Source organism: Oncorhynchus clarkii, chromosome 2 (genome assembly GCF_045791955.1).
Source record: "Oncorhynchus clarkii lewisi isolate Uvic-CL-2024 chromosome 2, UVic_Ocla_1.0, whole genome shotgun sequence".
NCBI lineage: Eukaryota > Metazoa > Chordata > Actinopteri > Salmoniformes > Salmonidae > Oncorhynchus > Oncorhynchus clarkii.
In genome coordinates, this window is record NC_092148.1 from 20,662,698 (window position 1) to 20,688,479 (window position 25,782).

Below are 25,782 nucleotides of genomic sequence, written 5' to 3' on the forward strand. Positions count from 1 at the left end.
GTGATATTAACAGTACAGTGACAGTGATATTAACAGTACAGTGACAGTGATATTAACAGTGACAGTGACAGTGATATTAACAGTACAGTGATATTAACGGTACAGTGACAGTGATATTAACAGGACAGTGATATTAACAGTACAGTGAAATTAACAGTACAGTGCCAGTGATATTAACAGTACAGTGATATTAACAGTACAGTGACAGTGATATTAACAGTACAGTGACAGTGACATTAACAGGACAGTGATATTAACAGTACAGTGACAGTGATATTAACAGTACAGTGACAGTGATATTAACAGTACAGTGACAGTGATATTAACAGTACAGTGACAGTGACATTAACAGGACAGTGATATTAACAGTACAGTGACAGTGATATTAACAGTACAGTGACAGTGATATTAACAGTACAGTGACAGTGATATTAACAGTGACAGTGACAGTGATATTAACAGTACATTGAAATTAACAGTACAGTGCCAGTGATATTAACAGTACAGTGATATTAACAGTACAGTGACAGTGATATTAACAGTACAGTGACAGTGACATTAACAGGACAGTGATATTAACAGTACAGTGACAGTGATATTAACAGTACAGTGACAGTGATATTAACAGTACAGTGACAGTGATATTAACAGTACAGTGACAGTGACATTAACAGGACAGTGATATTAACAGTACAGTGACAGTGATATTAACAGTACAGTGACAGTGATATTAACAGTGACAGTGACAGTGATATTAACAGTACAGTGAAATTAACAGTACAGTGCCAGTGATATTAACAGTACAGTGATATTAACAGTACAGTGACAGTGATATTAACAATACAGTGACAGTGATATTAACCGTACAGTGCCAGTGATATTAACAGTACAGTGATATTAACAGTACAGTGGCAGTGATATTAACAGTACAGTGGCAGTGATATTAACAGTACAGTGACAGTGATATTAACAGTACAGTGATATTAACAGTACAGTGACAGTGATATTAACAGTACAGTGAAATGATCAGTACAGTGACAGTGATATTAACAGTACAGTGAAATTAACAGTACAGTTACAGTGATATTAACAGTACAGTGACAGTGATATTAACAGTACAGTGAAATTAACAGTACAGTGACAGTGATATTAACAGTACAGTGATATTAACAGTACAGTGATATTAACAGTACAGTGACAGTGATATTAACAGTACAGTGAAATTAACAGTACAGTGACAGTGATATTAACAGTACAGTGATATTAACAGTACAATGACAGTGATATTAACAGTACAGTGACAGTGATATTAACAGTACAGTGACAGTGATATTAACAGGACAGTGATATTAACAGTACAGTGACAGTGATATTAACAGTACAGTGACAGTGATATTAACAGTACAGTGACAGTGATATTAACAGTACAGTGACAGTGACATTAACAGGACAGTGATATTAACAGTACAGTGACAGTGATATTAACAGTACAGTGACAGTGATATTAACAGTGACAGTGACAGTGATATTAACAGTACAGTGAAATTAACAGTACAGTGCCAGTGATATTAACAGTACAGTGATATTAACAGTACAGTGACAGTGATATTAACAATACAGTGACAGTGATATTAACCGTACAGTGCCAGTGATATTAACAGTACAGTGATATTAACAGTACAGTGGCAGTGATATTAACAGTACAGTGGCAGTGATATTAACAGTACAGTGGCAGTGATATTAACAGTACAGTGACAGTGATATTAACAGTACAGTGATATTAACAGTACAGTGACAGTGATATTAACAGTACAGTGAAATGATCAGTACAGTGACAGTGATATTAACAGTACAGTGAAATTAACAGTACAGTTACAGTGATATTAACAGTACAGTGACAGTGATATTAACAGTACAGTGAAATTAACAGTACAGTGACAGTGATATTAACAGTACAGTGATATTAACAGTACAGTGATATTAACAGTACAGTGACAGTGATATTAACAGTACAGTGAAATTAACAGTACAGTGACAGTGATATTAACAGTACAGTGATATTAACAGTACAATGACAGTGATATTAACAGTACAGTGACAGTGATATTAACAGTACAGTGACAGTGATATTAACAGGACAGCGATATTAACAGTACAGTGACAGTGATATTAACAGTACAGTGACAGTGATATTAACAGTACAGTGACAGTGATATTAACAGTGACAGTGACAGTGATATTAACAGTACAGTGAAATTAACAGTACAGTGCCAGTGATATTAACAGTACAGTGATATTAACAGTACAGTGACAGTGATATTAACAGTACAGTGACAGTGATATTAACAGTACAGTGACAGTGATATTAACAGTACAGTGACAGTGATATTAATAGTACAGTGACAGTGATATTAACGGTACAGTGACAGTGACATTAACAGGACAGTGATATTAACAGTACAGTGACAGTGATATTAACAGTACAGTGACAGTGATATTAACAGTACAGTGACAGTGATATTAACAGTGACAGTGACAGTGATATTAACAGTACAGTGAAATTAACAGTACAGTGCCAGTGATATTAACAGTACAGTGATATTAACAGTACAGTGACAGTGATATTAACAGTACAGTGACAGTGATATTAACCGTACAGTGCCAGTGATATTAACAGTACAGTGATATTAACAGTACAGTGGCAGTGATATTAACAGTACAGTGGCAGTTATATTAACAGTACAGTGGCAGTGATATTAACAGTACAGTGACAGTGATATTAACAGTACAGTGATATTAACAGTACAGTGACAGTGATATTAACAGTACAGTGAAATGATCAGTACAGTGACAGTGATATTAACAGTACAGTGAAATTAACAGTACAGTTACAGTGATATTAACAGTACAGTGATATTAACAGTACAGTGATATTAACAGTACAGTGACAGTGATATTAACAGTACAGTGAAATTAACAGTACAGTGACAGTGATATTAACAGTACAGTGAAATTAACAGTACAGTGACAGTGAAATTAACGGTACAGTGGCAGGGATATTAACGGAACAGTGATATTAACAGTACAGTGACAGTGATATTAACGGTACAGTGACAGTGATATTAACAGTACAGTGATATTAACAGTACAGTGATATTAACAGTACATTGACAGTGATATTAACAGTACATTGACAGTGATATTAACAGTACAGTGATATTAACAGTACAGTGACAGTGATATTAACAGTAAAGTGATATTAACAGTACATTGACAGTGATATTAACAGTACAGTGATATTAACAGTACAGTGATATTAACAGTACAGTGACAGTGATATTAACAGTACAGTGATATTAACAGTACAGTGACAGTGATATTAACAGTACAGTGATATCAACAGTACAGTGACAGTGATATTAACGGTACAGTGACAGTGATATTGACAGTACAGTGATATTAACAGTACAGTGATATTAACAGTACATTGACAGTGATATTAACAGTACAGTGATATTAACGGTACAGTGACAGTGATATTAACAGTACAGTGACAGTGATATTAACAGTACAGTGATATTAACAGTACATTGACAGTGATATTAACAGTACAGTTACGGTGTCTTTAAGGTTTAGGAGGTAGCGGTGAAAGGCCTGATGTCCATTACTCTGATGTCATAACTCAGTGTGAGTGCATGTATGTATCTGCGTGTGTGCGTGTGCACATGTGTGTGTGCGCATGTGCGTTTGTGTGTGTAGGCAGCAGCCAGGAAGCTGAAGCCCCAGCCCCAGGTTCCTCCCACCTTGCACGAGAGGATCCTGGATGAGATCAAATCTGAGAGGAAACTGAGACCTGTCTCTCCTGATGTGATCCGCAGGAGCAGGCTGGGTGAGTGACACCTCTGTCTTTATTTATTTTCTCTCTCTTTTTCTTTCTTTCTTTCTTTCTTTCATTCTTTCTTACTCTCCCTCTCTCTCACACACACACACAAACACACACACTCACACTCATTTTGTGAGAAGTTGAAGTATGTTGTGATTATGCACTTTCACGGGTGCTGGGCATTGGCATGAATGAAAGACACAAGGTGAATCATACTTTCTTTCATTGGTTTGAACGATGCTTCCCCCCAGCCAAGTGGATGCCTGTGCTGTTCGGCATTACAGCTCTGTTTGTAGTACAACTTAAACAATAATCTTGTCTGGTGTTATGCCAAGTGCCTGTATTGACTATAACCTAACCAATCCTTAGAATCTGAAGAGAGAATTAATTTAATTTAATTATTATGTTAATGATTTCTCACCATTGGCTATGCACTTTCTACTGACTACGTTCATCATTGTACATTTCCTAACATACAGTACTGTACTGCACTATGGACAGCTGCCAGACCTGTCGGCAGATGATGTCTTTCTTCTTGCTAACTTAATATATATATTCTGCCCGTATTCCTCCTATGGATAGCTTAATAACTCTGTAATGCCATCATTGTTTCTCTTGCAGTAATTCGGCCTCTTAGCATGTCTCAAAGTTTTGACTTGTCAGGTAAAGATCTGTCCGGTTACCTGGCTGTTTCTTTACGTCTCTATCTATCGTGGTTGTTGTCCATCTGCCCAAGAAAGAGCACGCACATTAATGCTCTCATCTCATGCTTCTTCATGCTTCCGTGGTGGTGTTGATGGTTGGCTTGGTTGGCTCTGCACCGCAGCAGTGTGCTCTCTGGTTGTGATGTCAGGATGTCAGACACTGGTCAGGATGAGAACTCTCAAGCGCAGAAGGGAGGTTGATGGCTACCTTCACATCAGCAACTCACTCATAGACAACTTCAGCATATCTTTCAATCATTCTGAACCTCAGTTCAATTCTTATGACACTTGTTTTTGAATCTCCACATGGAATGTGAAAGGGCTTAATGATCTACTCAGACTTAGCCCAGGGATAATGTTAAGTTAGATGTAGCCTTACATACCATAGGCAGTTGTGAAAAAGACTGAGGTAGATGTGACTCAAACAGGCCAATGGTTTTATTCGCTGCCTGTCACTACAGTACATTTCTGATAATGAACTATTTCTCGAAGGCACACTTGCTGACGTCAAAAGCAGTTGTTTTTCTGCATCTCCACACAGCTGGTGCATATTGTTCTCAGTCCCTCAGGAGGAATTGTAAAACAGTATTTTCCTTGCTTGAATAATGCTCACTTCAAATTCCATTTTTTTTCTGGGATTAGTCTAAACTAATTTGATCTTCCTAAATTTTTCTCTAGTCTATTGTTGCGCTTGGGTTGAAACCTACAGTATGTTAAAAACATATTTGATATTAATAAAAGTCCGTAGCCTATAGCCAGTAGAGACAACAGAACTCCTGCCTCCCACTGAAGAATCTATTCATGGAATTCTGCTTCTCTGCTCTTTTCTTTTCCATACTAACATAAATCAGGGAAAGAGTTGCCTTAGCTAAAGAACACCATTACTCAGAAATTCTCATTACAAACAACCAAGACGTGCATAACTACCTTCCTCGGTTTCCTAGAAAATGGCGGTCCTCCTCACACAAAGCAGTTGTTCATCTTGGAGAGTGAGTCTGCAGAATTTAATCAGAGGTGGGATCAGTGAGCTGCGTAGACAGGAGCTGTCGGCACACACACACACACACACACGCAGAACACACACCTGTCGGCTCTGTTCAACACAAAAAAAGCACATTCTCACAAAAACATCACACTGTATCTCCAACATCGCCTGCATTGGTCACTTAGCACTTCTGATTAACTTACAGTATATGGCCGTTTTTAAAACAGATAAGAAGAGGATGCCTTCTGTTTTATAAGGTTGTACTGCAGTGGTTACATTGGTGACACTGAAAATCATTTCTAATAATCTACACTCTCTTACTCTTTTATGTGTCAACACTTCCTGTTGTGGGCGGGGTATCTGAGCTTTGACAAGTCTGATTGGCTGTGCTTGACATTTCTCCCACTGATCCCAGCGTCTTTCATCACACCGGAGGCTCTTTGACCCTTTGCTCATCCACGGCTACTAGTCGGTTCAATTTATTGTTGTGCAGCTTTAATGTGTGTGTGTTATGTGTATGTGTGCGTGCGTACGTGAGTGTGTATGTGATGGTTGGCTATCTGAACTTCATTGCAGCTGGGTACTTATCCCCTTACTTTGTGGCCAGATTCTCCAATACCAATACTCACCGAGAGAGAGAGCCTGTCATTTGACTACAGAACTCTATGTTTGGGGATAGGGATAAACCATTAGTACAATCTGTCCTATCATATTTAAGGAAGTGTTCCCTTTTAGGTGGAGGCATATACTACAGCACTCCACAGTTGATCCTTACACGTCAAGGTAAAGTATGTGGAGTGGTTTGGCTCTGTTTATGTGACTAGCAACTTGTGTGCTGCAACACATAATGTTAGCACTGTTTTGTTTGTCTGCCTATTTGGCTGTATCCTAACACTACTGCTTATGCCTCGACTAAAATAGACTGAATTATACTATATCGACAAATATAGTTTACAGAAACCAGTGCTTTACAATGTTTTTGCTTTTGACTGACACTGAGCATAGTGCCAGAAATGGTGGATGTTTGATCTGCTCTAGTTTAAACCTGGATCCTAGGACCAGTCAGTCTTCTCCCAGGCAGGCAGGTTTAGAAGCTCCAGGACAGCAGTAGAGGAGGAGGGCCTTGGCCTCCCACTGAGGTGATGAGCTCATATTTTAGCCTTTTTCCAGAATAGGTATTCACATGCTCACTGCGTGGTCCTTTTCACAGAGAGGGAGATAAAGAGAGGGTGATAAAGAGAGAAAGAGGGAGACTGAGAGAGAGAGAGCGCCTGGCAAGGCCTCAATGCATCCACAGATCAGATCGGCCTCTGCTACTGATTATCTGCTGTTTCCAGCACTCTCTTCTCCATCCCTTCCTCCGTCACCCCCTCCCTCCCTATTTTATCTCTCTCTCTCTTAGGGGGAGAAGTTGTCAATGAGGCTAGGAGGGAGGGAGTCAGCCAGGGTTAGGGTTTCATTAGAATCCTGCTCAGTCCAGGTCTTAAAGGGTAGAGAAAGTAGAATCCATGTTGTGTGTGTAACACCAGGCTGCTTCTCCATCCCTTCCTCTGTCATCCCTCCCTCCCTATTTTATCTCTCTCTCTCTTAGGGGGAGAAGTTGTCAATGAGGCTAGCAGGGAGGGAGTCAGCCAGGGTTAGGGTTTCATTAGAATCCTGCTCAGTCCAGGTCTTAAAGGGTAGAGAAAGTAGAATCCATGTTGTGTGTGTAACACCAGGCTGCTTCTCCATCTCTCCTCAACTCACACTCCCTCCTCCCTACCGCTGGTGTCTTCCCCTCGGGTCTGTTCAGGACTGTGCAACGTTACCGAACACTCAGATAGAAATGTATCACGTAGAACAGATATGTTTGGCTGTCATGTGGAGCTGGGAATTCTGTTCCCAACTCTATTCATGATATTTCTATCTGCGGTGTTCAGTATAGTTAGCTACTTTGCATCCTGCTTAAATCACCCCTGGGTATTTGAGTTGTCCTCTGTCTGATCAGTCTTCTTGTGACAACCTCTCTGTCCAGATGTGTCCAGCCCTGACGGCCGCAGGAAGACTTCCAGCACCATGACCCTCAGCAGTCTGTCCAATGGGGGGCCAGGGGTACCAGGGGGTGGAGCCCAGGCCCTATGTCAGAGGAAGAGGCTGAAAGCACCCACCCTGTCAGAACTGGACAGCTCCGACTCTGACGTAAGTGTGTGTGTGTCTGTGTGTATATGTGTGTGTGTGCTCGCACGTGCATTTGTGTGTGTGGGTGTGTCTTCTTCTGGTAGTTGACATCAGTATACATCCTACAGCACTGTTGTTACAGCACTGTTGTTCCCCTTACAGGATGACATCACCATTGGGGGTCAAAAGTCAGCTAGTAGCTCCAGTGTCTCTACATCGGTGGTGGACGACACCTCTCCAGAGTCTGTACTGGGCAGGAAGAGTGAGTTGACTTGTGGACCAGAAGGCCAGTGTTAGGGTTAGGGTTCGGCCAGGGTGTGCACATGAAGCTAGGGTTGGGGTTAGGGTTCAGCCAGGGTGTGGACATTAAGCTAGGGTTGGGGTTAGGGTTCAGCCAGGGTGTGGACATTAAGCTAGGGTTGGGGTTAGGGTTCAGCCAGGGTGTGGACATTAAGCTAGGGTTGGGGTTAGGGTTCAGCTAGGGTTGGGGTTAGGGTTCAGCTAGGGTTAGGGTTCGGGTTCGGGTTCAGCCAGGGTGTGGACATTAAGCTAGGGTTGGGGTTAGGGTTCAGCCAGGGTGTGGACATTAAGCTAGGGTTGGGGTTAGGGTTCAGCTAGGGTTGGGGTTAGGGTTCAGCTAGGGTTGGGGTTAGGGTTCAGCTAGGGTTGGGGTTAGGGTTCAGCTAGGGTTGGGGTTAGGGTTCAGCCAGGGTGTGGACATTAAGCTAGGGTTGGGGTTAGGGTTCAGCTAGGGTTGGGGTTAGGGTTCAGCCAGGGTGTGGACATTAAGCTAGGGTTGGGGTTAGGGTTCAGCTAGGGTTGGGGTTAGGGTTCAGCTAGGGTTGGGGTTAGGGTTCAGCTAGGGTTGGGGTTAGGGTTCAGCTAGGGTTGGGGTTAGGGTTCAGCTAGGGTTGGGGTTAGGGTTCAGCCAGGGTGTGGACATTAAGCTAGGGTTGGGGTTAGGGTTCAGCTAGGGTTGGGGTTAGGGTTCAGCTAGGGTTGGGGTTAGGGTTCAGCTAGGGTTAGGGTTAGGGTTCAGCTAGGGTGTGGACATTAAGCTAGGGTTGGGGTTAGGGTTCAGCTAGGGTTGGGGTTAGGGTTCAGCTAGGGTTGGGTTAGGGTTCAGCTAGGGTTAGGGTTAGGGTTCAGCTAGGGTTAGGGTTAGGGTTCAGCTAGGGTTAGGGTTAGGGTTCAGCCAGGGTGTGGACATTAAGCTAGGGTTGGGGTTAGGGTTCAGCTAGGGTTAGGGTTAGGGTTCAGCTAGGGTTAGGGTTAGGGTTCAGCTAGGGTTAGGGTTAGGGTTCAGCCAGGGTGTGGACATTAAGCTAGGGTTGGGGTTAGGGTTCAGCTAGGGTTGGGGTTAGGGTTCAGCTAGGGTTGGGGTTAGGGTTCAGCTAGGGTTAGGGTTAGGGTTCAGCTAGGGTGTGGACATTAAGCTAGGGTTGGGGTTAGGGTTCAGCTAGGGTTGGGGTTAGGGTTCAGCTAGGGTTGGGGTTAGGGTTCAGCTATGGTTAGGGTTAGGGTTCAGCTAGGGTTAGGGTTCGGGTTCAGCCAGGGTGTGGACATGAAGCTATGGTTAAGGTTATCATAGAGATCCTATAATGTGCTTTCACAGCTCTCAGCTGTTCACCCGACAGCTCTTCTATGCTAAGAATAATGCTGTCAAAGAGGGAGTGTTCTCAGTCAACTTAACTGGTAATATAAGGGTTTGAGAACTACATTAAAGTATATCACACATGTCCGTCCCCCCACCCCCAGCTCCACCCATGTTCCTGCCCATCTCCTCAACCCCCCAGCCTGAGAGACGGCAGGCCCCCCAGAGGAGACACTCCATTGAGAAGGAGACGCCCACCAACATACGGCAGTTCATACCCCCATCCAGACAGAGCTCCAAGTCTCTGGTGAGTAACAGAAGAGAAGTAGGAAAATGAGCACATTGAAGATTTTGGTTCCTGAATAGTGTGTCAGTTTGTCTTGTGTTCATCAGCCTCCATCTTCTTTCTGTTAGGTGATGCTCCTAACACCCCACCTCCAATCCCCCCACCTCTTCTCCACACTAACCCCTTTAACCCCTGTCCTCACCCTCTTCCATACACCTCTATAACCCCAGGCCTCCCCCTCTTCCATACACCTCTATAACCCCTGTCCTCACCCTCTTCTATACACCTCTATAACCCCTGGCCTCCCCCTCTTCCATCCACCTCTATAACCCCTGGCCTCCCCCTCTTCCATCCACCTCTATAACCCCTGGCGTTCCCCTCTTCCATACACCTCTATAACCCCTGTCCTCACCCTCCTCCATACACCTCTATAACCCCTGTCCTCCCCCTCCTCCATACACCTCTATAACCCCTGTCCTCACCCTCTTCCATATACCTCTATAACCCCTGTCCTCACCCTCTTCCATACACCTCTATAACCCCTGTCCTCACCCTCTTCCATACACCTCTATAACCCCTGTCCTCCCCCTCCTCCATACACCTCTATAACCCCTGTCCTCCCCCTCTTCCATCCACCTCTATAACCCCTGTCCTCCCCCTCTTCCATCCAGCTCTATAACCCCTGTCCTCACCCTCTTCCATACACCTCTATAACCCCTGTCCTCACCCTCTTCCATACACCTCTTTATCCCCTGTCCTCCCCCTCTTCCATCCACCTCTATAACCCCTGTCCTTCTCAGGTCGGGAGGATAGCCCACCATCTGTTCCCCTGGACCCCCCTCCTCCTCCACTCCCCTCCCTACACCCTCCACCCCTTACGGAGCTCCTACCCTGTCGAGGTGTTTGTCTTGGGCATGGTGTGGTCTGCCCTGTCTGCTCTCTGCAGGGGAAGAAAGCCTATCAAGGTTTGCCAGTCGCCCCTTATGTCCCTGCTGGCGCATCGTAGTTCATCATCATCTCTTCTAATGCTTCCTGCTTTCCTAGAGACCCATCCCTCAGCCCAGGACTGTTGCTGTTTTCATAGAAAGCCCTTCAGTTTAGGTGTGATTGTCATATTGCATTTTGACAGTCAACAGCAGATGCATCCGTCACTGGAGCCCCAATCATTCCATCATACTCAACTTTCCTCTATTTAACCGTAGTTGTAGTCATTGTGATTGCAAGCATCATGTAGCCTAGCGAGCCACTGCCAATTAAAACAATGCTCTAGATAGATGAAGTCCTTCATTTTGTGTATACTGTATATAACGTACTGTTGTTCAGTAGCAAGTATAAACTCCCTGTTTTTTTGTTATTGTTGATACTCCCTGGGATCTCCCCCTCCCTCCCTGTCTCTGGGCCAGAGACAATGCAGCCCACTGTTTCTGAGTCATAAGATCAGCAGCAGGAGCCACAGCAACATTACAGAGTTACAGTATATTAATGGTTCTTCTGAGCCTGAGAAACATTAGCTGGGTGCAACAACAACAAAAACTTTGAATGGAGACACACTATTGAGACACATTATTGAGACACATAATTGGAACAACACCAGGATGACCAGTAATTACAGCAGCAATAGACCTGGTGTACTGTTGAATGTAACATCTCCGTAGTCTCACCGCACGCTTATTTATTGAAGTAAGAAACGGGCAGAAAGAAGCAGAAAACCAACCGCAACCCCAGCTACAGAGCAGAGGGGCCTTGTCTGTTTTTAGGTTGTCTAGACTTTTAAGTGAAGCAGAACTAAGTAGAGGATTTCTGGAATTTTCACAAATATTGACATTATCTGTCATCACTCAAGTTGTTTACTCGTTCCTTGCCCTTTGTTTGCCCCCTCATTTTGCCAAATGAACAATGGAGACTTTCTTTGGCCAAACGAGTCTGAACCCGGACAGAGTGCATCGAGAGGTGCTGGTGTGTGTGGACGGAATGGTAACAAGGGCAGTGAGTGCGGTTGTCGTAGTAACCCGGCCGGTGCTGTGTGTGTGTGTTTTTAGGAGGAGTTCTGTTTCCCAGTAGAGTGCTTGTCCCTGACGGTGGAAGAGGTGATGCACATCAGACAGGTGCTGGTCAAAGCAGACCTGGAGAAGTTCCAACAGTACAAGGACGTGTACAACGCTATGAAGAAGGGAAAGGTCCGTTTACCGCTGGTCATTTACACCCAGCTGAAGTACAAGTTTCTCGGACTAAACATCACAGTACCTATTGTTGGGGAAAATCATCTTACATGTTCCTTTCGAAATATTTGTAGTCACTGGATTTGATCACACACTGCTTTTTGAATGATTTGATTGCTTTTGTGCAACTTTTGATGCACCTGTTCTGAATTCCTTCTTTGTTACAGCTTTGCTTCTGTTGCCGATCCAAAAGGTTTTCCTTGTTCACCTGGTCCTACACCTGCCAGTTCTGCAAAAGGCCTGTGTGTTCACAGTGCTGTCAAAAAGTATGTCATATCTATTCTCCCACACTGATAGAAAGTCAGCCCATAATAGTGACAGTCCTATACTGTACCTCCAGTGTCTTTACGAGTGTGTTCATACTCTGCTCTATGTCTGTCTCTCTGTTAGATGAGGCTGCCCTCCAAGCCCTATGCCAACCTGCCCATCTATTCCCTGGGCTCTACCACCACTCTACCCAGGGACCGGGTAGCAGCTCTGGGGAAAGCTGCCAGTTTAGCTGGTCCAGCAGCAGCAGTTTCAAAAGGAAAAGGAAAAGCAGCAGCAGCCTCAGCAGCAGCAGGACCAAGCAGAGCAGCAGCAGCCTCCAAGCCTGAGAAGTCCTCTACCAGCCACCACCGCCTCAGCCTTCAGAAGACCATGTCCAAGTAGACACCCCTCTACTTCTTCTCTAGATTATAACACTCCCTGTTTAGATTTACAAGACTTATTCTCAGATGAAGTGTCGTTCTATTTTAAGAGCAACTGTAGCCGACTGAGCCCAGTGAGGGACAGGGACAGAACCTACTCTGTTACACAACTTAGTGTTAACCTCTCCTCTCCTCCCTCTCTCAGGTTGTCTAAGCACGGTAGTCTGGAGAAGTCCCAGTCCCGTGACGAGGTGGAGCTCCCAGCGGAGCTGACGGAGGACTGGAGCACCATGGAAGTGTGTGTAGACTGCAAGAAGTTCATCCACGACATCATCTCCTCCAGCAAGCACAGCCTCTCCCTGGCCACCAAGCGGGCGCGCTTAAAACGCAAGACCCAGTCCTTCTACATGTCGTCCCCCAAGGGAGCTGATTACCGACCCTCGGAAAGAACAATCAATGAGGTCTAGACTCTCCCCCCGTCCTTGTCTACCTTCTCCATGGTCTTCTAGCTGCTCCCAGAACTTATGGCACAATACAGAACTCTGACTGACTGGGTTTTGATCTGGATGACCGTGCTGCGATCCGGCCTATACCAGTGTCTAGTTTAGTCTGTCTGTCGATGCTGTCAGAGCGGGCTGTGGATCTTTACTTTTCCTTGGAGATATGTGGACTGTGTAGTGAGTGCTTGTTGCCATGTCCTCTGATCGTCACATACAGTACGAGTACTTTCAGACAAAAGGATACTAGTCCATTTTTATACAATATTTTGCTCAGTAATGTAATTTCTCCCATAATGTTTTGCCATAGAGAGGTGGTTAAGGACACTGAATGATCAAATGTAAAGTATGAGGTAGTGTAAAGATTCAAAGCGGCATGGCCTCAATCACCCCCTATACTGGCACAATTGGTGGAATGTGGTAGGAGCTACTCGCCCACAGAAAAATCAATGAGCACAAGGCAAAATAATGCTCCATATTTGAATTCCTCAGGCTGTGGTATTCTATTGTAAGAGAGTAGGTGTGATGCTAACAACACAAGTCCCATACTGAGAGCTGTGAACACCTTAAAGTGGAGACAATATGAGACAAAAGCAACAAACGATTGGATGATGACTTGAAAGGATATGGAACTGTAGATTTTTTTTGACAAGTTATCATTTTCTATGGTATGGTATACATGTGTACATATGGTTCGGCTTAGGTGGTTTGTGGTGAAAAGTTGTCTCCCCTTTTTACTCTTCTTGACATGTTCAGGTTATTTTTAGCTGACGGTACAATAATGAATTATGCTCATTGATGTTCTCTGGGTTCTGAGCGGTCTTGATGAAGCATAATTTTACCATAAAGAATAACAGGTAAACAAACAGCGTGTCACTTTGCTCAAAGTTGGATCATACCCATGAAGGTAGCCCAAACCTCTCACCTGTCTCTCCGTAGGCGTTAGGGTCTACAGGACTGTCAGGTGTCAGCTTTAGTGCCAAAACGATTCCCTTCTGTCTAAATCATAATATAAAACCCACATAAGTATTTGGTGTAAATACTCATTGACCTTGCTATAGATAGCCATCGCAGCCCCCGATTAGAGCATGCTTCTCCAAAAGACGTCAGACTGCTGAATATACTGACTATAGAAATAGAATGAATAGAACGGGCGTCCCCATTCAAGTCAATGATGGCATAATGGGTGGACTGGCAGCCATTTTGAGTCTACACATGCCTAGGTCACAAATATATAGGTTAAGACAACGTCGTCATAAATCTGGGAACAGTGCCGTTGCTAACTGCCAGCGCTGTTGCCAACTACCATTGTTGTATATTATTATGGGATATTAGAATCCTGTTGTCTTAACCTTTGTCATCTTCAACCTAGACCCATGCCAGGAAGTAAAATCAGGATGTGTACCCTTCATACTGTGCTGTGCTGTTTTGTTGAGTCAACTCAACTGACATTACAAAAAATGTATTCCATTGCTTGAGTCACATCAGTTAGCATCATTTGAATGAACAGTCTTCATTACCATGGCAATCCAGCATCAGTTGATAGAACATTCCATGGAAATTATAACCATGGAATAACCATGGAAATTATCGCATCGCAATACCATGGAGCCATTGTGAGTGTACAGACGAGTTTACCAGTCAAATGTACAGTTAGCGCTTCCAAGCCTGTTCTATTCATTCTATTTCTATGATACTAATGCTATGACATGTTGAAGGAACAGTATTGACACAGTTTTTGTCACTGGTAGTTTAACACGAGCGATATCATTGAGCAGGTACAGTAATTATGCTAGATAATCATGACAAAAGCAGACACAAACAGTAGGAATCACTTTTTGTCAATATTTTATATAGCCTGTGCCCCCAAAAATCATCTAGTCTGTCCCAGTAACAAGCATGCGCCCCCAGAAATATATTCATATATGAAATGATCTCAAATGGTCTTTCTTTGCTTTACAATAGTTATGGTATGATTTAACATGCTTAAAACCACTCTCTGTTTTATTGTATAGGCAGCAAAGAATGGTATTACACGCTACTCTACTGTTCAACTCAAAGCCTCAAAATGATGCCTTCATGAATTTGTATATCAGTTGTGTGTGACTGTGGTGTGTCTTAACCATACAGTTTGTCTCTAAACTCGAAGCAGAAGCATATTTCGGGAGCCAGGAATCAGGATGTATGTATATTAAAGTGACTATTACAAATCCAGTCTTGTTCCTTATATTTCTGCCTTAAATACACTGCCTTCTTCTCTTATCATTAACATATTATTGTTGTGACAGATTGAATCCATAGCGAGTCAGCATACTGTATGTAAATATTATTTATAGTAATGTCCGTCCATAGAGCAGGTCTGTGTTTCCTTGACACTTTACATCACAACTAAAATCATTTAGACTTGGGGCTATTAATTTAGCCTAGATCCAAACTAAATTGCTCTGTTTGGTAAAGTGAAACAGAACTATTCAGGTAGGATCCAGGCTACTATTAACTAGTTTAGAGATTGTATCTCACAAAACAAGTCATTGCAGGACAGAATATGGACTACAGTAAGTAGAAGTGATCTACTGTGTGCTACATAAAAGAAAGGCCCATATGTGACAGCAACATGCATGTACTACTGTGTAGCTTGTATCTTTAATCTGTTCAAACCTTCCAGATGTAACTCCCTCCCAGAGAGTTCAAGAAATGATGACAAAGAATAATAAAAATGTAATGCAATACCTTTACAATGTTGTAATATTTCATTAAGTGACATGCCGGCTTTTCAAGAAGAAAAAAGTATATAGAGAAAGCAATAGATTGAGATGTTTGTTTTTATTGACGTATAAAACAATAATAATTTATGTACCTTTTATAAATAAACGTTTTCTTTCTATAGAAATAACCTTTTTCAACAAATGTTGACAACTTAGTAGAACAGTAAATATGTACAGTATAATTTTCAGTAAAGATAAATCAGTATGTCCTAACACATTTATTCACATGAATACATTAAGAATACATTCAAAGTAAAACAGCACCTTTTTGCAGCAGCACCAGCAAGTAAATACTTCAAATAAATGAAATGCACTTTATCTGCAGCAGTGGTCAGTGGTCAGTGGTCAGTGGTCAGCGGTCAGTGGTCAGTGGTCAGCGGTCAGTGCGGTCATTATAAATTGGGTTCACAGAACATAAATCAAATCAAATCAAATCAAATATTCTAATCTAGGTACTGTATGATTCAATACTTATTCCATGTATTCCATGTATTCCATGTATTCCATAAGTCTACGGACCAAAAATATGGTTCATTCTTTGATTATGTAGGGTTAAGTTATACTATCCAAACAATACACTACAATTTACAGTACATATACATTCCCCAGAAATCAAGTTCATCGACACAGCAAGGAACATTACAATGTAGCCAATGGCCATACATTTTGTCCCCATATCACTTATTGAGATTGAGAGCCACGGTCGCCTGTGGTGCAGTCACTTGCTCAAGCGCACAACAGCAGGAGATGGCATCTAGGATAGAAGAGTTTAAATGCATATATGATATGTATGGCTCTGATAGGATGCAGTGCCACACAACAACTAGTTTAGACATTAAAGTTTAGGCATGAACTCTGAATGGTGAAGGTAAGGGTTAAGTTTAGGCATTAACTCTGAATGGTTAAGGTAAGGGTTAAGGTTAGGCATTAACTCTGAATGGTTAAGGTAAGGGTTAAGTTTAGGCATGAACTCTGAATGGTGAAGGTAAGGGTTAAGGTTAGGCATTAACTCTGAATGGTGAAGGTAAGGGTTAAGGTTAGGCATGAACTCTGAATGGTTAAGGTAAGGGTTAAGTTCAGGCATTAACTCTGAATGGTTAAGGTGAGGGTTAAGGTTAGGGATAGGCTTAAAACAAAAATCTCAAGTACAACTTTCTATCACTGGATTCGAAGATGAAACCTTTGGCACCAGAGGCAGGTAACCTAGCGGTTAAGAGTGTTGGGCCAGTAACTGAAAGGTCACTGGTTTGAATTGCTGACGCGACTAGGTGAAAAATCTGTCGATGTGCCCTAATTGCTCCTGTAAGTCACTCTGGATAAAAGAGTCTGCTAAATTACTTAAATTGAAACTAGTTGGTGGTGTATGAGGGGAGTTTCCCCAATACAATGTAAACCACTTTGAGCATCTGGAAAAGCACTACACAAATCTAATCAGTTACTTTCATTAATGAGTTTTTCTTCTTCCCCTTCTTCCTCTCCCGGTGTGTCTTCAGCCTGCAGGTTGTTGTTGTCCCCGATGATGACATACTGCAGTTGGGACCCGTAGACCTGGACACTCCTCTGGAGCTCTGGATGTGGACAGGCCTGTACTGCTCTCTGGTGATCACTGGTGATGTTGCCTCCCATTGTCTCTGTAATAGTCATCAATGGAATGCAGTACAGTATATGAAAGTTATGAATCTAATGGCTTCTTTGAAGTCATTAACGAAAGGTAAAGTGAAGGGTAAAATAAAATTCTTAATCTCCGAGCTCCAACGGTGCAGGTCAAAAAGAGAAGTGAATAATTATAATAGTACATACAGTTGAAGTCGGAAGTTTACATACACCTTAGCCAAATGCATTTAAACTCAATTGTTCACAATTCCTAACATTTAATCCTAGTAAAAGTTCCCTGTCTAATGTCAGTTAGGATCACCACCTTATTTCAAGAATGTGAAATGTCAGAATAAGTTGAGAGAATGATTTATTTCAGCTTTTATTTCTTTCATCACATTCCCAGTGGGTCAGAAGTTTACATACACTCAATTAGTATTTGGTAGCATTGCCTTTAAGTTGATTAACTTGGGTCAAACATTTTGGGTAGCCTTCCACAAGCTTCCCACAACAAGTTGGGTGAATTTTGGCCCATTCCTCCTGACTGAGCTGGTGTAACTGAGTCAGGTTTGTAGGCCTCCTTGCTCGCGCACGCTTTTTCAGTTCTACCCACACATTTTCTATAGGATTGAGGTCAGGGCTTTGTGATGGCCACTCCAATACCTTGACTTTGTTGTCCTTAAGCCATTTTGCCACAACTTTGGAAGTATTCTTGGGGTCATTGTCCATTTGGAAGACCCATTTGCGACCAAACTTTAACTTCCTGACTGATGTCTTGAGATGTTGCTTCAATATATCCACATAATTTTACTTCCTCGTGATGCCATCTATTTTGTGAAGTGCACCAGTCCCTCCTGCAGCAAAGCACACCCACAACATGATGCTGCCACCTCCGTGCTTCACGGTTGGGATGGGATTCTTTGGCTTGCAAGCCTCCCCCTTTTTCCGCCAAACATAACAATGGTCATTATGGCCAAACAGTTCTATTTTTGTTTCAGACCAGAGTATTTTTGTTTCAGACCAGAGTACATTTTTGCAAAAAGTACGATCTTTGTACCCATGTGCAGTTGCAAACTGTAGTCTGGCTTTTTTTGGGCGGTTTTGGAGCAGTGGCTTCTTCTTTGCTGAGCAGTCTTTCAGGTTATGTCGATATAGGACTCGTTTTACTGTGGATATAGATACTTTTGTACCCTCCCTGTATTCCTCCAGCATCTTCACATGGTCCTTTGCTGTTGTTCTGGGATTGATTTGCACTTTTTCACTGAAGTATGTTCATCTCTAGGAGACAGAACGAGTCTCCTTCCTGAGCAGTATGACGGCTGCGTGGTCCCATGGTGTTTATACTTGCGTACTATTGTTTGTACAGATGAACATGGTACCTTCAGGCGTTTGCTCCCAAGGGGGCTATTATTGCTCCCAAGGATGAACCAGACTTCTGGAGGTCTTGGATGATTTCTTTTGACTTTCCCATGATGTCAAGTAAAGAGGCACTGAGTTTGAAGGTAGGCCTTGAAATACATCCACAGGTACACCTCCAATTGACTCAAATGATGTCATTTTGCCTATCAGAAGCTTCTAAAGCCATGACATAATTTTCGGGAATTTTCTGAGCTGTTTAAAGGCACAGTCAACTTAGTAAACTTCTGACCCACTGGAATAGTGATACAGTGAATTATAAGTGAATTACTCTGTCTGTAAACAATTGTTGGAAAAATGACTTGTGTTATGCACAAAGTAGATGTCCTGACCGACTTGCCAAAACTATAGTTTGTTAATAAGAAATTTGTAGAGTGGTTGAAAAATTTGTTTTAATGACTTCAACCTAACTATGTAAACTTCCGAATTCAACTATATGTGCTTGTATCTGTGAATGTGCTTGAATCATGTATCACACTATTTTAAATATATGAATTGATGAGAATTTGACTGTAACTTACCATGCCTAGCATCCTCTGAACCCATGCTCTGAGGTTGTTGTATACACGTTGTCACTCCTTGAAAGTTGCCATCTCCAATGATGCAGTTACTCAAATTGGAATGGCTGATGTTGATGACGTAAGTTGGGGCAGTGTTGGTCCTCCTCCTCTCTGTTGTTTGGGATGTGAGAAAAAAGGGAAGAGGTTGAAAAATGGGAAATAGTCTGTTGTTGACAATAGTATCCCGGCGATTCCCGTTGCGTCATGATGATGACATACTGTAAAAACCTTCCATGAGCTTTAGTTTTGGACACGTGGAGAAACCACCACCATAAAGCCTACACTTTATCTTAAAAAATGATTTTATATGAGGAATGGAACATTCTTGAGGCTCTGGAACATTCTTGGGCCTCACCTGCATCGGACACCAAATGGTGCTGGGTTTCCAGTGCTTCCAAAAGGTAAAGTGAGGTAGAATTCGGCTTACCATATACATAACATATACCATATACTACAGAGAAAACGTGCTGCAATCTAGGCCAAGTTAGCCTACCTCTCTAAATACCACGTAACATTACTATTTTATTTTTATTTTTTATAACCTTTATTTGAATTAGAATCACAAAATCACCGTAAGCCTAGACTATTCATAACCATATTTAAATGTTGATGAAAACTACATGAAAACTATAGACATGTAGGTCAAAGTAATTTATTTGCAATTAATCAAATGAAAAAATGTACACTTTTGAAGAGACTTACCTGGGAGGCCGGTGACTCTTTCGAACTGTGGGGGGCACTGGCAACACTTTTCTAGTGAGTCGAAAAAGAGCAGACAGGCATTGCGACCCTTCTTCAGCACCACCTGGAGCAGTTTGGCAGCCTTCTCCATGTCTGTTCTCTGGGACCAGATCACCTGGCTCTCATACTCTGTGATGGTCCTGGAGCTCAACAAGTACACGCACAGCCTTTCCACTGCACAGCATGACATAGATTTGCTAAGAGCGTGTAACTGAAGTTGTAAGCTCCTTTCTTGGATGAGAGAGCATGCAAAAATAACAGAAACAAATATTTAAGTGTTGTTATAACATGATAATAATATGCCATTTGCTTAATTAATTCAAAAGAAAGTGTGATGGAAAGATGAAAGAAGTGTAGTGTAGGCTAATGCAAAAAATATCACTTTCACATCGACCCTGTTATTCTCACTGGTTATTCCCCATCTAAACCACTTTCTGACTGTAAACATAACATCAGCCTGCCTGCCCTACATTCCTAACAAACGCATTTCCATTACATGTTAGATCTTAACATTAACACCTAACTGTATAGTTTATAGTGTAGGCCTAAATACAGAGTATTCTTGTATTTCATCAATTGCTTCCATACATATCATAGGCCTATCCCTTTTTGTTTAGATTGAACCATTGTAATCTCGGTTCACGCATACCTAAAATTGTAAACTGTCAATCCACGAAAGATTAGAGGAAAGTGATTTCTTACCAGGTAAAATCTCGCCTTTTTCGTTACATTGTAACATAATTGTTAATTTGACAGAACGATATAGGCTACATTACAACATTGCACCACTCTGTGTGTATCTTTACGACTGGGAAATGGGCTGTTCAATCGGTTGTCGGTAATTTTTATAGGCTGCGGTAGCAACATTTCTGAAATAAAAGTCCCTAATGCTGGCGGTATGCTCAGACTGTTTTGGGAGTTTCCACTTGCTTCCCCCCTCATAATAAATTCCCCAACCGCGCTTGTATTGTCAAGAAGAACAGAAAAAAATGGCAAGAATTGCAGATAATTGGCCATGATATAAAGTTTTGTTGACGTTATAAATGCATTTTAATAATTCTAATTTCATAGGATAGCTAGAGTAGCCTATGCTTAAACCAATAATTGCAATAGCCATTTGTGGAACACTGCAGGTTTATCACCACAGTACATTTGGTTTCAGTTTGTATATTGATTTGACATTCCGTTTTCTCGTCAATACCTCTTAGACAGAAGGTCCTAGGATGATTCGGTGATATATCTATCAGATGAGGGTAAGGACCAATGTACAGGTCCCCCCCCCCCCCCCCCATTAATTTCCTTTGGAAAAAAAGTTACTCTATGTTGATTTCAGTAGGGGAATATTATGCAATCGCTGCCGAGGGACCGTCTTAAAAGTGCAATCAGCTGTAGCTGGTGTTTACAGAAACTTTTTTTTAAATTAAATAATCTATAGATCTTAAACCAACTGTTTATCCCTCAATAATTACATTTTAAAATTGTATCTTGTTTATTTTTAATGGATTTTATGTAGAAATATGAGCTCAAAAAACATAAATAGGCCTATGATCTTTCTCACTCGTATGCAACCTACTGTAGCCTACTTGTATGACCTAGAGAGCTAAAATCACTTGTGGCAAAGTCACTATTGCCTCTAACCCATGATGCACCCATTAGAATTCCCATTTTAAAGATCCCTGATTTATAAATTAATATTTCATAATTATCCTTTTTAATGGCTTCCGCTCTACATGTACAGACAAGTGCGGTGTGTTCCCTGACCTCTATTATCAAAGTGAATGACTTTTTACAGCTGTGGTTATTAATCCAATAGCTTCCAGTCCAAATGACATATACATCAGTTTATATCGTTGACCTCCCTTGTCCATAGTACACCCATTATAATTGCAATTTTATATTGCATTGATATTCATACGAATATGTAATGTGATAAGTCTAATTTTCAATAGCTCACTGTCGAAATTAGCTATAGATATACAGGCAAGTGTGATGGGTTCCTGGTCCACTCTTATCAAAGGTACACCTTTTATTGTTTCAAAATTCCTCAACCTTTGATTTTCTACAAATATTTATCTTATTTTTACAGATCTAATTTTCAATTGCTTCCAGTCCAAATTACATACACAGTGCATATTCACACCCATTGACTTTTACCACATTTAGTTGTGTTACAAAGTGGGATTAAAATGGATTTAATTGTGTTTTTTTGTCAACCATATACACAAAATACTATGTAATGTCAAAGTGGAAAAAAAATTCTAACATTTGTAAAAAAAAAAAGTTTAAAAAAAGGTTTAAATAAACCTAATTGGTGTAATAGGGAGGAGGGTTTTAGATGTATAGTACTAGTCAACATTTTGGACACACCTACTCATTACAGTGTTATTCTTTATTTTTACGTCGTAGAATAATAGTGGACATCAAAAATATAAAATAACACACATGGAATCATGTAATAACCAAAAAGGTCTTACACAAATCAAAATATATTTTATATTTGAGATTCTTCAAAGTAGCCACTCTTTGTCTTGATGACAGCTTTGCACACACTTGGCATTCTCTCAACCAGCTTCATGAGGTATTCACCTGGAATGCCTTTCAATTAACAGGTGTGCCTTGTTAAAAGTTAATTTGTGGAATTTCTTTCCTTCTTAATCCGTTTGAGCCAATCAGTTGTGTTGTGACAAGGTAGGGGTGGTATACAGAAGATAGCTGTCACACCCTGATCTGTTTCACCTGTCTTTGTGATTGTCTCCAACCCCCTCCAGTTGTCACCCATCTTCCCCATTACCCCCTGTGTATTTATACCTGTGTTCTCTGTTGGTCTGTTGCCAGTTCGTCTTGATTGTCAAGTCATCCAGTGTTTTTGTGTCTCAGCTCTTGCTTTTCCCAGACTCTCTTTTTCTCGCCCTCCTGCTTTTGACCATTGCCTGTCCTGACTCTGAGCCCACCTGCCTGACCACTCAGTCTGACCCTGCCTGCCGACCTGTACCTTTTCCCCACCTCTGGATTATTGACCTCTGCTTACATTGACCTGTCTATTGCCTGCCCCTGTTGGATTATTCAACTATTGTTAATTCGACGTGGTATGCATCTGGGTCTTACCTTCATACCTGATAGTACAAACTGGCCATGACTGACCCAGCAGACCCGGGCCAGCTGCGCAACGCTGTCTCCTCCCAAGGAGCCTCCATTGGTAGGCACAAGGAATTGCTTTGTGTTCTTATGGAGGGGGTCCAAATGTTGGCGGAGCGCCATGACCGGGCATTGGACATGCTGCTGGATCTATTCCGCGGGTTGTCTGGGGGGCAGCCTGCCACGGTGGTAACCCCACCACCCCTCAGTAACTCGGTCGGTTAGCAGCGCCGCCCCACCAGCCACTCCACCTTCCCCGGAGCCCCGTTTACCTCCCCTGGAACACTTTAATGGCTGGTTCATCCTGACCCTTCCAGTCAGTTTATGGTGGAGGCCGATGCTTCGGATGTCGGAGTGGGGGCTGTTCTGTCCAAACGTTCTGCCATGGACCTTAAGCTGCATCCCTGCACCTTCTTCTCCCACCGCCTCAGCGCCACTGAGAGGAACTACGATGTGGGGAATCGGGAGCTTCTTGCGGTGAAGATGGCATTGGAGGAATGGAGGCACTGGCTAGAAGGGGTGGAACATCCATTCATTGTGTGGACCGACCACAAAAACCTGGAGTATCTCCACACTGCCAAGCGTCTCAACTTCAGGCAAACGAGATGGGCCCTGCTGTTTACCCGGTTCAATTTATCCCTCTCCTACCAGCCAGGGTCCAAGAACGTCAAGCCAAATGCCCTGTCTCACCGCTATAACCCCACGGTTACCACCCCGGAGCCCGAGACCACCCTTCCCGCCTAGTGATGGCACTCAGCTGGGGTATAGGAAAACAGGTCTGGGAGGTGCAGTGGTCCCAGCCAAACCCTGGGGGGAGCCCAGATAACCGGATGTTTGTGTCTGATGTTGTCTGCTCCACAGTCCTGGAGTGGAACCATTCCTCCAGGCATGCCTGTCACCCGGGCCCTCGTCAAACCCTGGGAGGGGCTTAGATAACTGGATGTTTGTGTCTGATGTTGTCCGCTCCACAGTCCTGGAGTGGGTCCATTCCTCCAGGCATGCCTGTCACCCGGGCCCTCGTCGAACCCTGGCCTTCGTGTGACAACGCTTTTGGCGGCCTACTATGGTTCTGGGTGTTGCCACATTTGTTGCCGCCTGCATGGTCTGCACACAGAACAAAACTCCTTGGCAAGCTCCAGCTGGTCTTCCCCAACCACTGCCTGTCCTTCACCGTCCCTGGTCCCATATATCCCTGGATTTCGTCACGGGTCTCCTTCCGTCTGAGGGCAACACTGCCATCCTGACTGTGGTCGACAGGTTTTCCAAAGCCGCCCACTTCATTCCTCTCCCCAAACTACAGTGAGCTAACATCGCAAAGAAGGGCATCTACTGGAAGATGGGTAAAAAAAAGCAGACATTGAATATCCCTTTGAGCAGGTGAAGTTATTAATTACACTTTCTATGGTGTATCAATACACCCATTCACTACAAAGAAACAGGCACCCTTCCTAACTCAGTTGCCAGAGTTTAATGGCTGTGATAGGAGAAAACTGAGGATGGAAAAACAATATTTTAGTTACTCCCCGATACTAACCTAAATTAAAGAGTGAAAAGAAGGAAGCCTGTGCAGAATAAAAATATTCCAAAACATGCATCATGTTTGCAATAAGGCACTAAAGTAAACTGCAAAAAGTGGCAAAGAAATTCACTTCATGTCCTGAATACAAAACGTTGTGTTTGAGGCAAATCCAACGTAACATACTCAGTGATATGTTGGATTTGCCACAAATTAGATCTGTACATGAATTAATAACCACAGCTGTACTTGGTGATATATTTTTAGAAAATCAAAGGTGAGCCATTTTGGAAAAAATATGATGGTGTATCTTTGATAAGAGAGGTCAATGAAACCAACACACTTGTCTGTTGATCTGTAACTCATATGGACAGTGAGCTATTGAAAATTAGACCTATCACAGGAGATATTTATGTAATATCAATAAAAAAAAATGCAATTCTAATGTGTGTAGACTACTATGGACGAGCGCGGTCAGAGACCTCAAGTGGTAACCTCAAATGGTTTTAGATGTAAATGTCATGTATGTCACACCCTTATCTGGTTCACCTGTCCTTGTGATTGTCTCCAGCCACTCCAGGTTTCGCGTATTATCCCCGGTGTATTTATCCCTGTGTTTCCTGTCTCTCTGTGCCAGTTCATCTTGTTTGCCAAGTCAACCAGCGGTTTTTCTTGCTCCTAGTTTCCCAGTCTCCATTTATTTCTAGTCCTCCTGGTTTCAACCCTTGCCTTTCCTGACTCCGAACCCACCTGCCTGACCATTCTGCCTGTTCTGAATACAAGCCTGCCTATCCCCTTGAACTGTTTTGGTCTCGGATCTGGTTTCTGACCCCTGCCTGGTAATGTTTGGACTCTGACCTGGTTTATGAACTCTTGCCTGTCCCCCGCCCTGCCTTTGCCTACTCCCTATGTTATAATAAATCTCAGAGCTCAACCATCTCCCTCCTGTGTCTGCATTTGGGTCTCGCCTTGTGCCCTTATAATGTAGATAGGAAGCTATTAAATTAACGCTGTAATAAGAAAAATATTTATAGAGAATCGAAGGGGAGGAATTAAAAATGTATAAGAGAGGTGAAGGAACCCACTACCATTGTCTGTAGAT

At 42.5% G+C, this 25,782-nt stretch overlaps 2 protein-coding genes across 4 annotated transcripts in view; one reads left to right on the top strand and one right to left on the bottom strand.

Moving 5' to 3' along the window:
• LOC139424033 (protein spire homolog 1-like) overlaps positions 1 to 15,166 on the top strand; it is a 49,542-nt gene extending 34,376 nt beyond the window's left edge. Inside the window, exons 8-16 of one of the 3 annotated variants that reach the window (XM_071175722.1) lie at positions 3,760 to 3,889; positions 6,308 to 6,355; positions 7,587 to 7,750; positions 7,892 to 7,991; positions 9,488 to 9,630; positions 11,649 to 11,786; positions 11,996 to 12,094; positions 12,219 to 12,475; positions 12,663 to 15,166. In XM_071175722.1, coding sequence (XP_071031823.1) covers positions 3,760 to 3,889; positions 6,308 to 6,355; positions 7,587 to 7,750; positions 7,892 to 7,991; positions 9,488 to 9,630; positions 11,649 to 11,786; positions 11,996 to 12,094; positions 12,219 to 12,475; positions 12,663 to 12,924 — 1,341 coding nt within the window. In that variant the 3' untranslated portion in view covers positions 12,925 to 15,166. Of the gene's footprint in view, positions 1 to 3,759; positions 3,890 to 4,504; positions 4,547 to 6,307; positions 6,356 to 7,586; positions 7,751 to 7,891; positions 7,992 to 9,487; positions 9,631 to 11,648; positions 11,787 to 11,995; positions 12,095 to 12,218; positions 12,476 to 12,662 lie in introns of all 3 variants that reach the window. The other 2 variants (XM_071175729.1, XM_071175735.1) reach the window with 2 other exon arrangements.
• Positions 15,167 to 15,758: 592 nt separating this feature from the next.
• LOC139380241 (uncharacterized) lies at positions 15,759 to 20,836 on the bottom strand. Its single transcript, XM_071122781.1, has 4 exons — positions 20,732 to 20,836; positions 19,991 to 20,260; positions 19,250 to 19,399; positions 15,759 to 17,350 (listed from the first exon to the last, which is right to left on the bottom strand). The coding sequence occupies exons 1-4, from the start codon at positions 20,766 to 20,768 to the stop codon at positions 17,151 to 17,153; spliced, it is 657 nt and encodes a 218-aa protein (XP_070978882.1). The 5' UTR covers positions 20,769 to 20,836; the 3' UTR covers positions 15,759 to 17,150.
• Between the last annotated feature and the right edge of the window lie 4,946 nt (positions 20,837 to 25,782).

Coding starts and splice junctions, on each gene's coding strand:
- LOC139380241 (XM_071122781.1), bottom strand. CDS start 20,768: ATGTTACAATGTAACGAAAAAGGCGAGATTTTACCTG. Junction 19,400..19,990: donor AAGAGTCACCGGCCTCCCAG/GTAAGTCTCTTC, acceptor CCCAAACAACAG/AGAGGAGGAGGACCAACACT. Junction 17,351..19,249: donor TTCAGAGGATGCTAGGCATG/GTAAGTTACAGT, acceptor TGACTATTACAG/AGACAATGGGAGGCAACATC.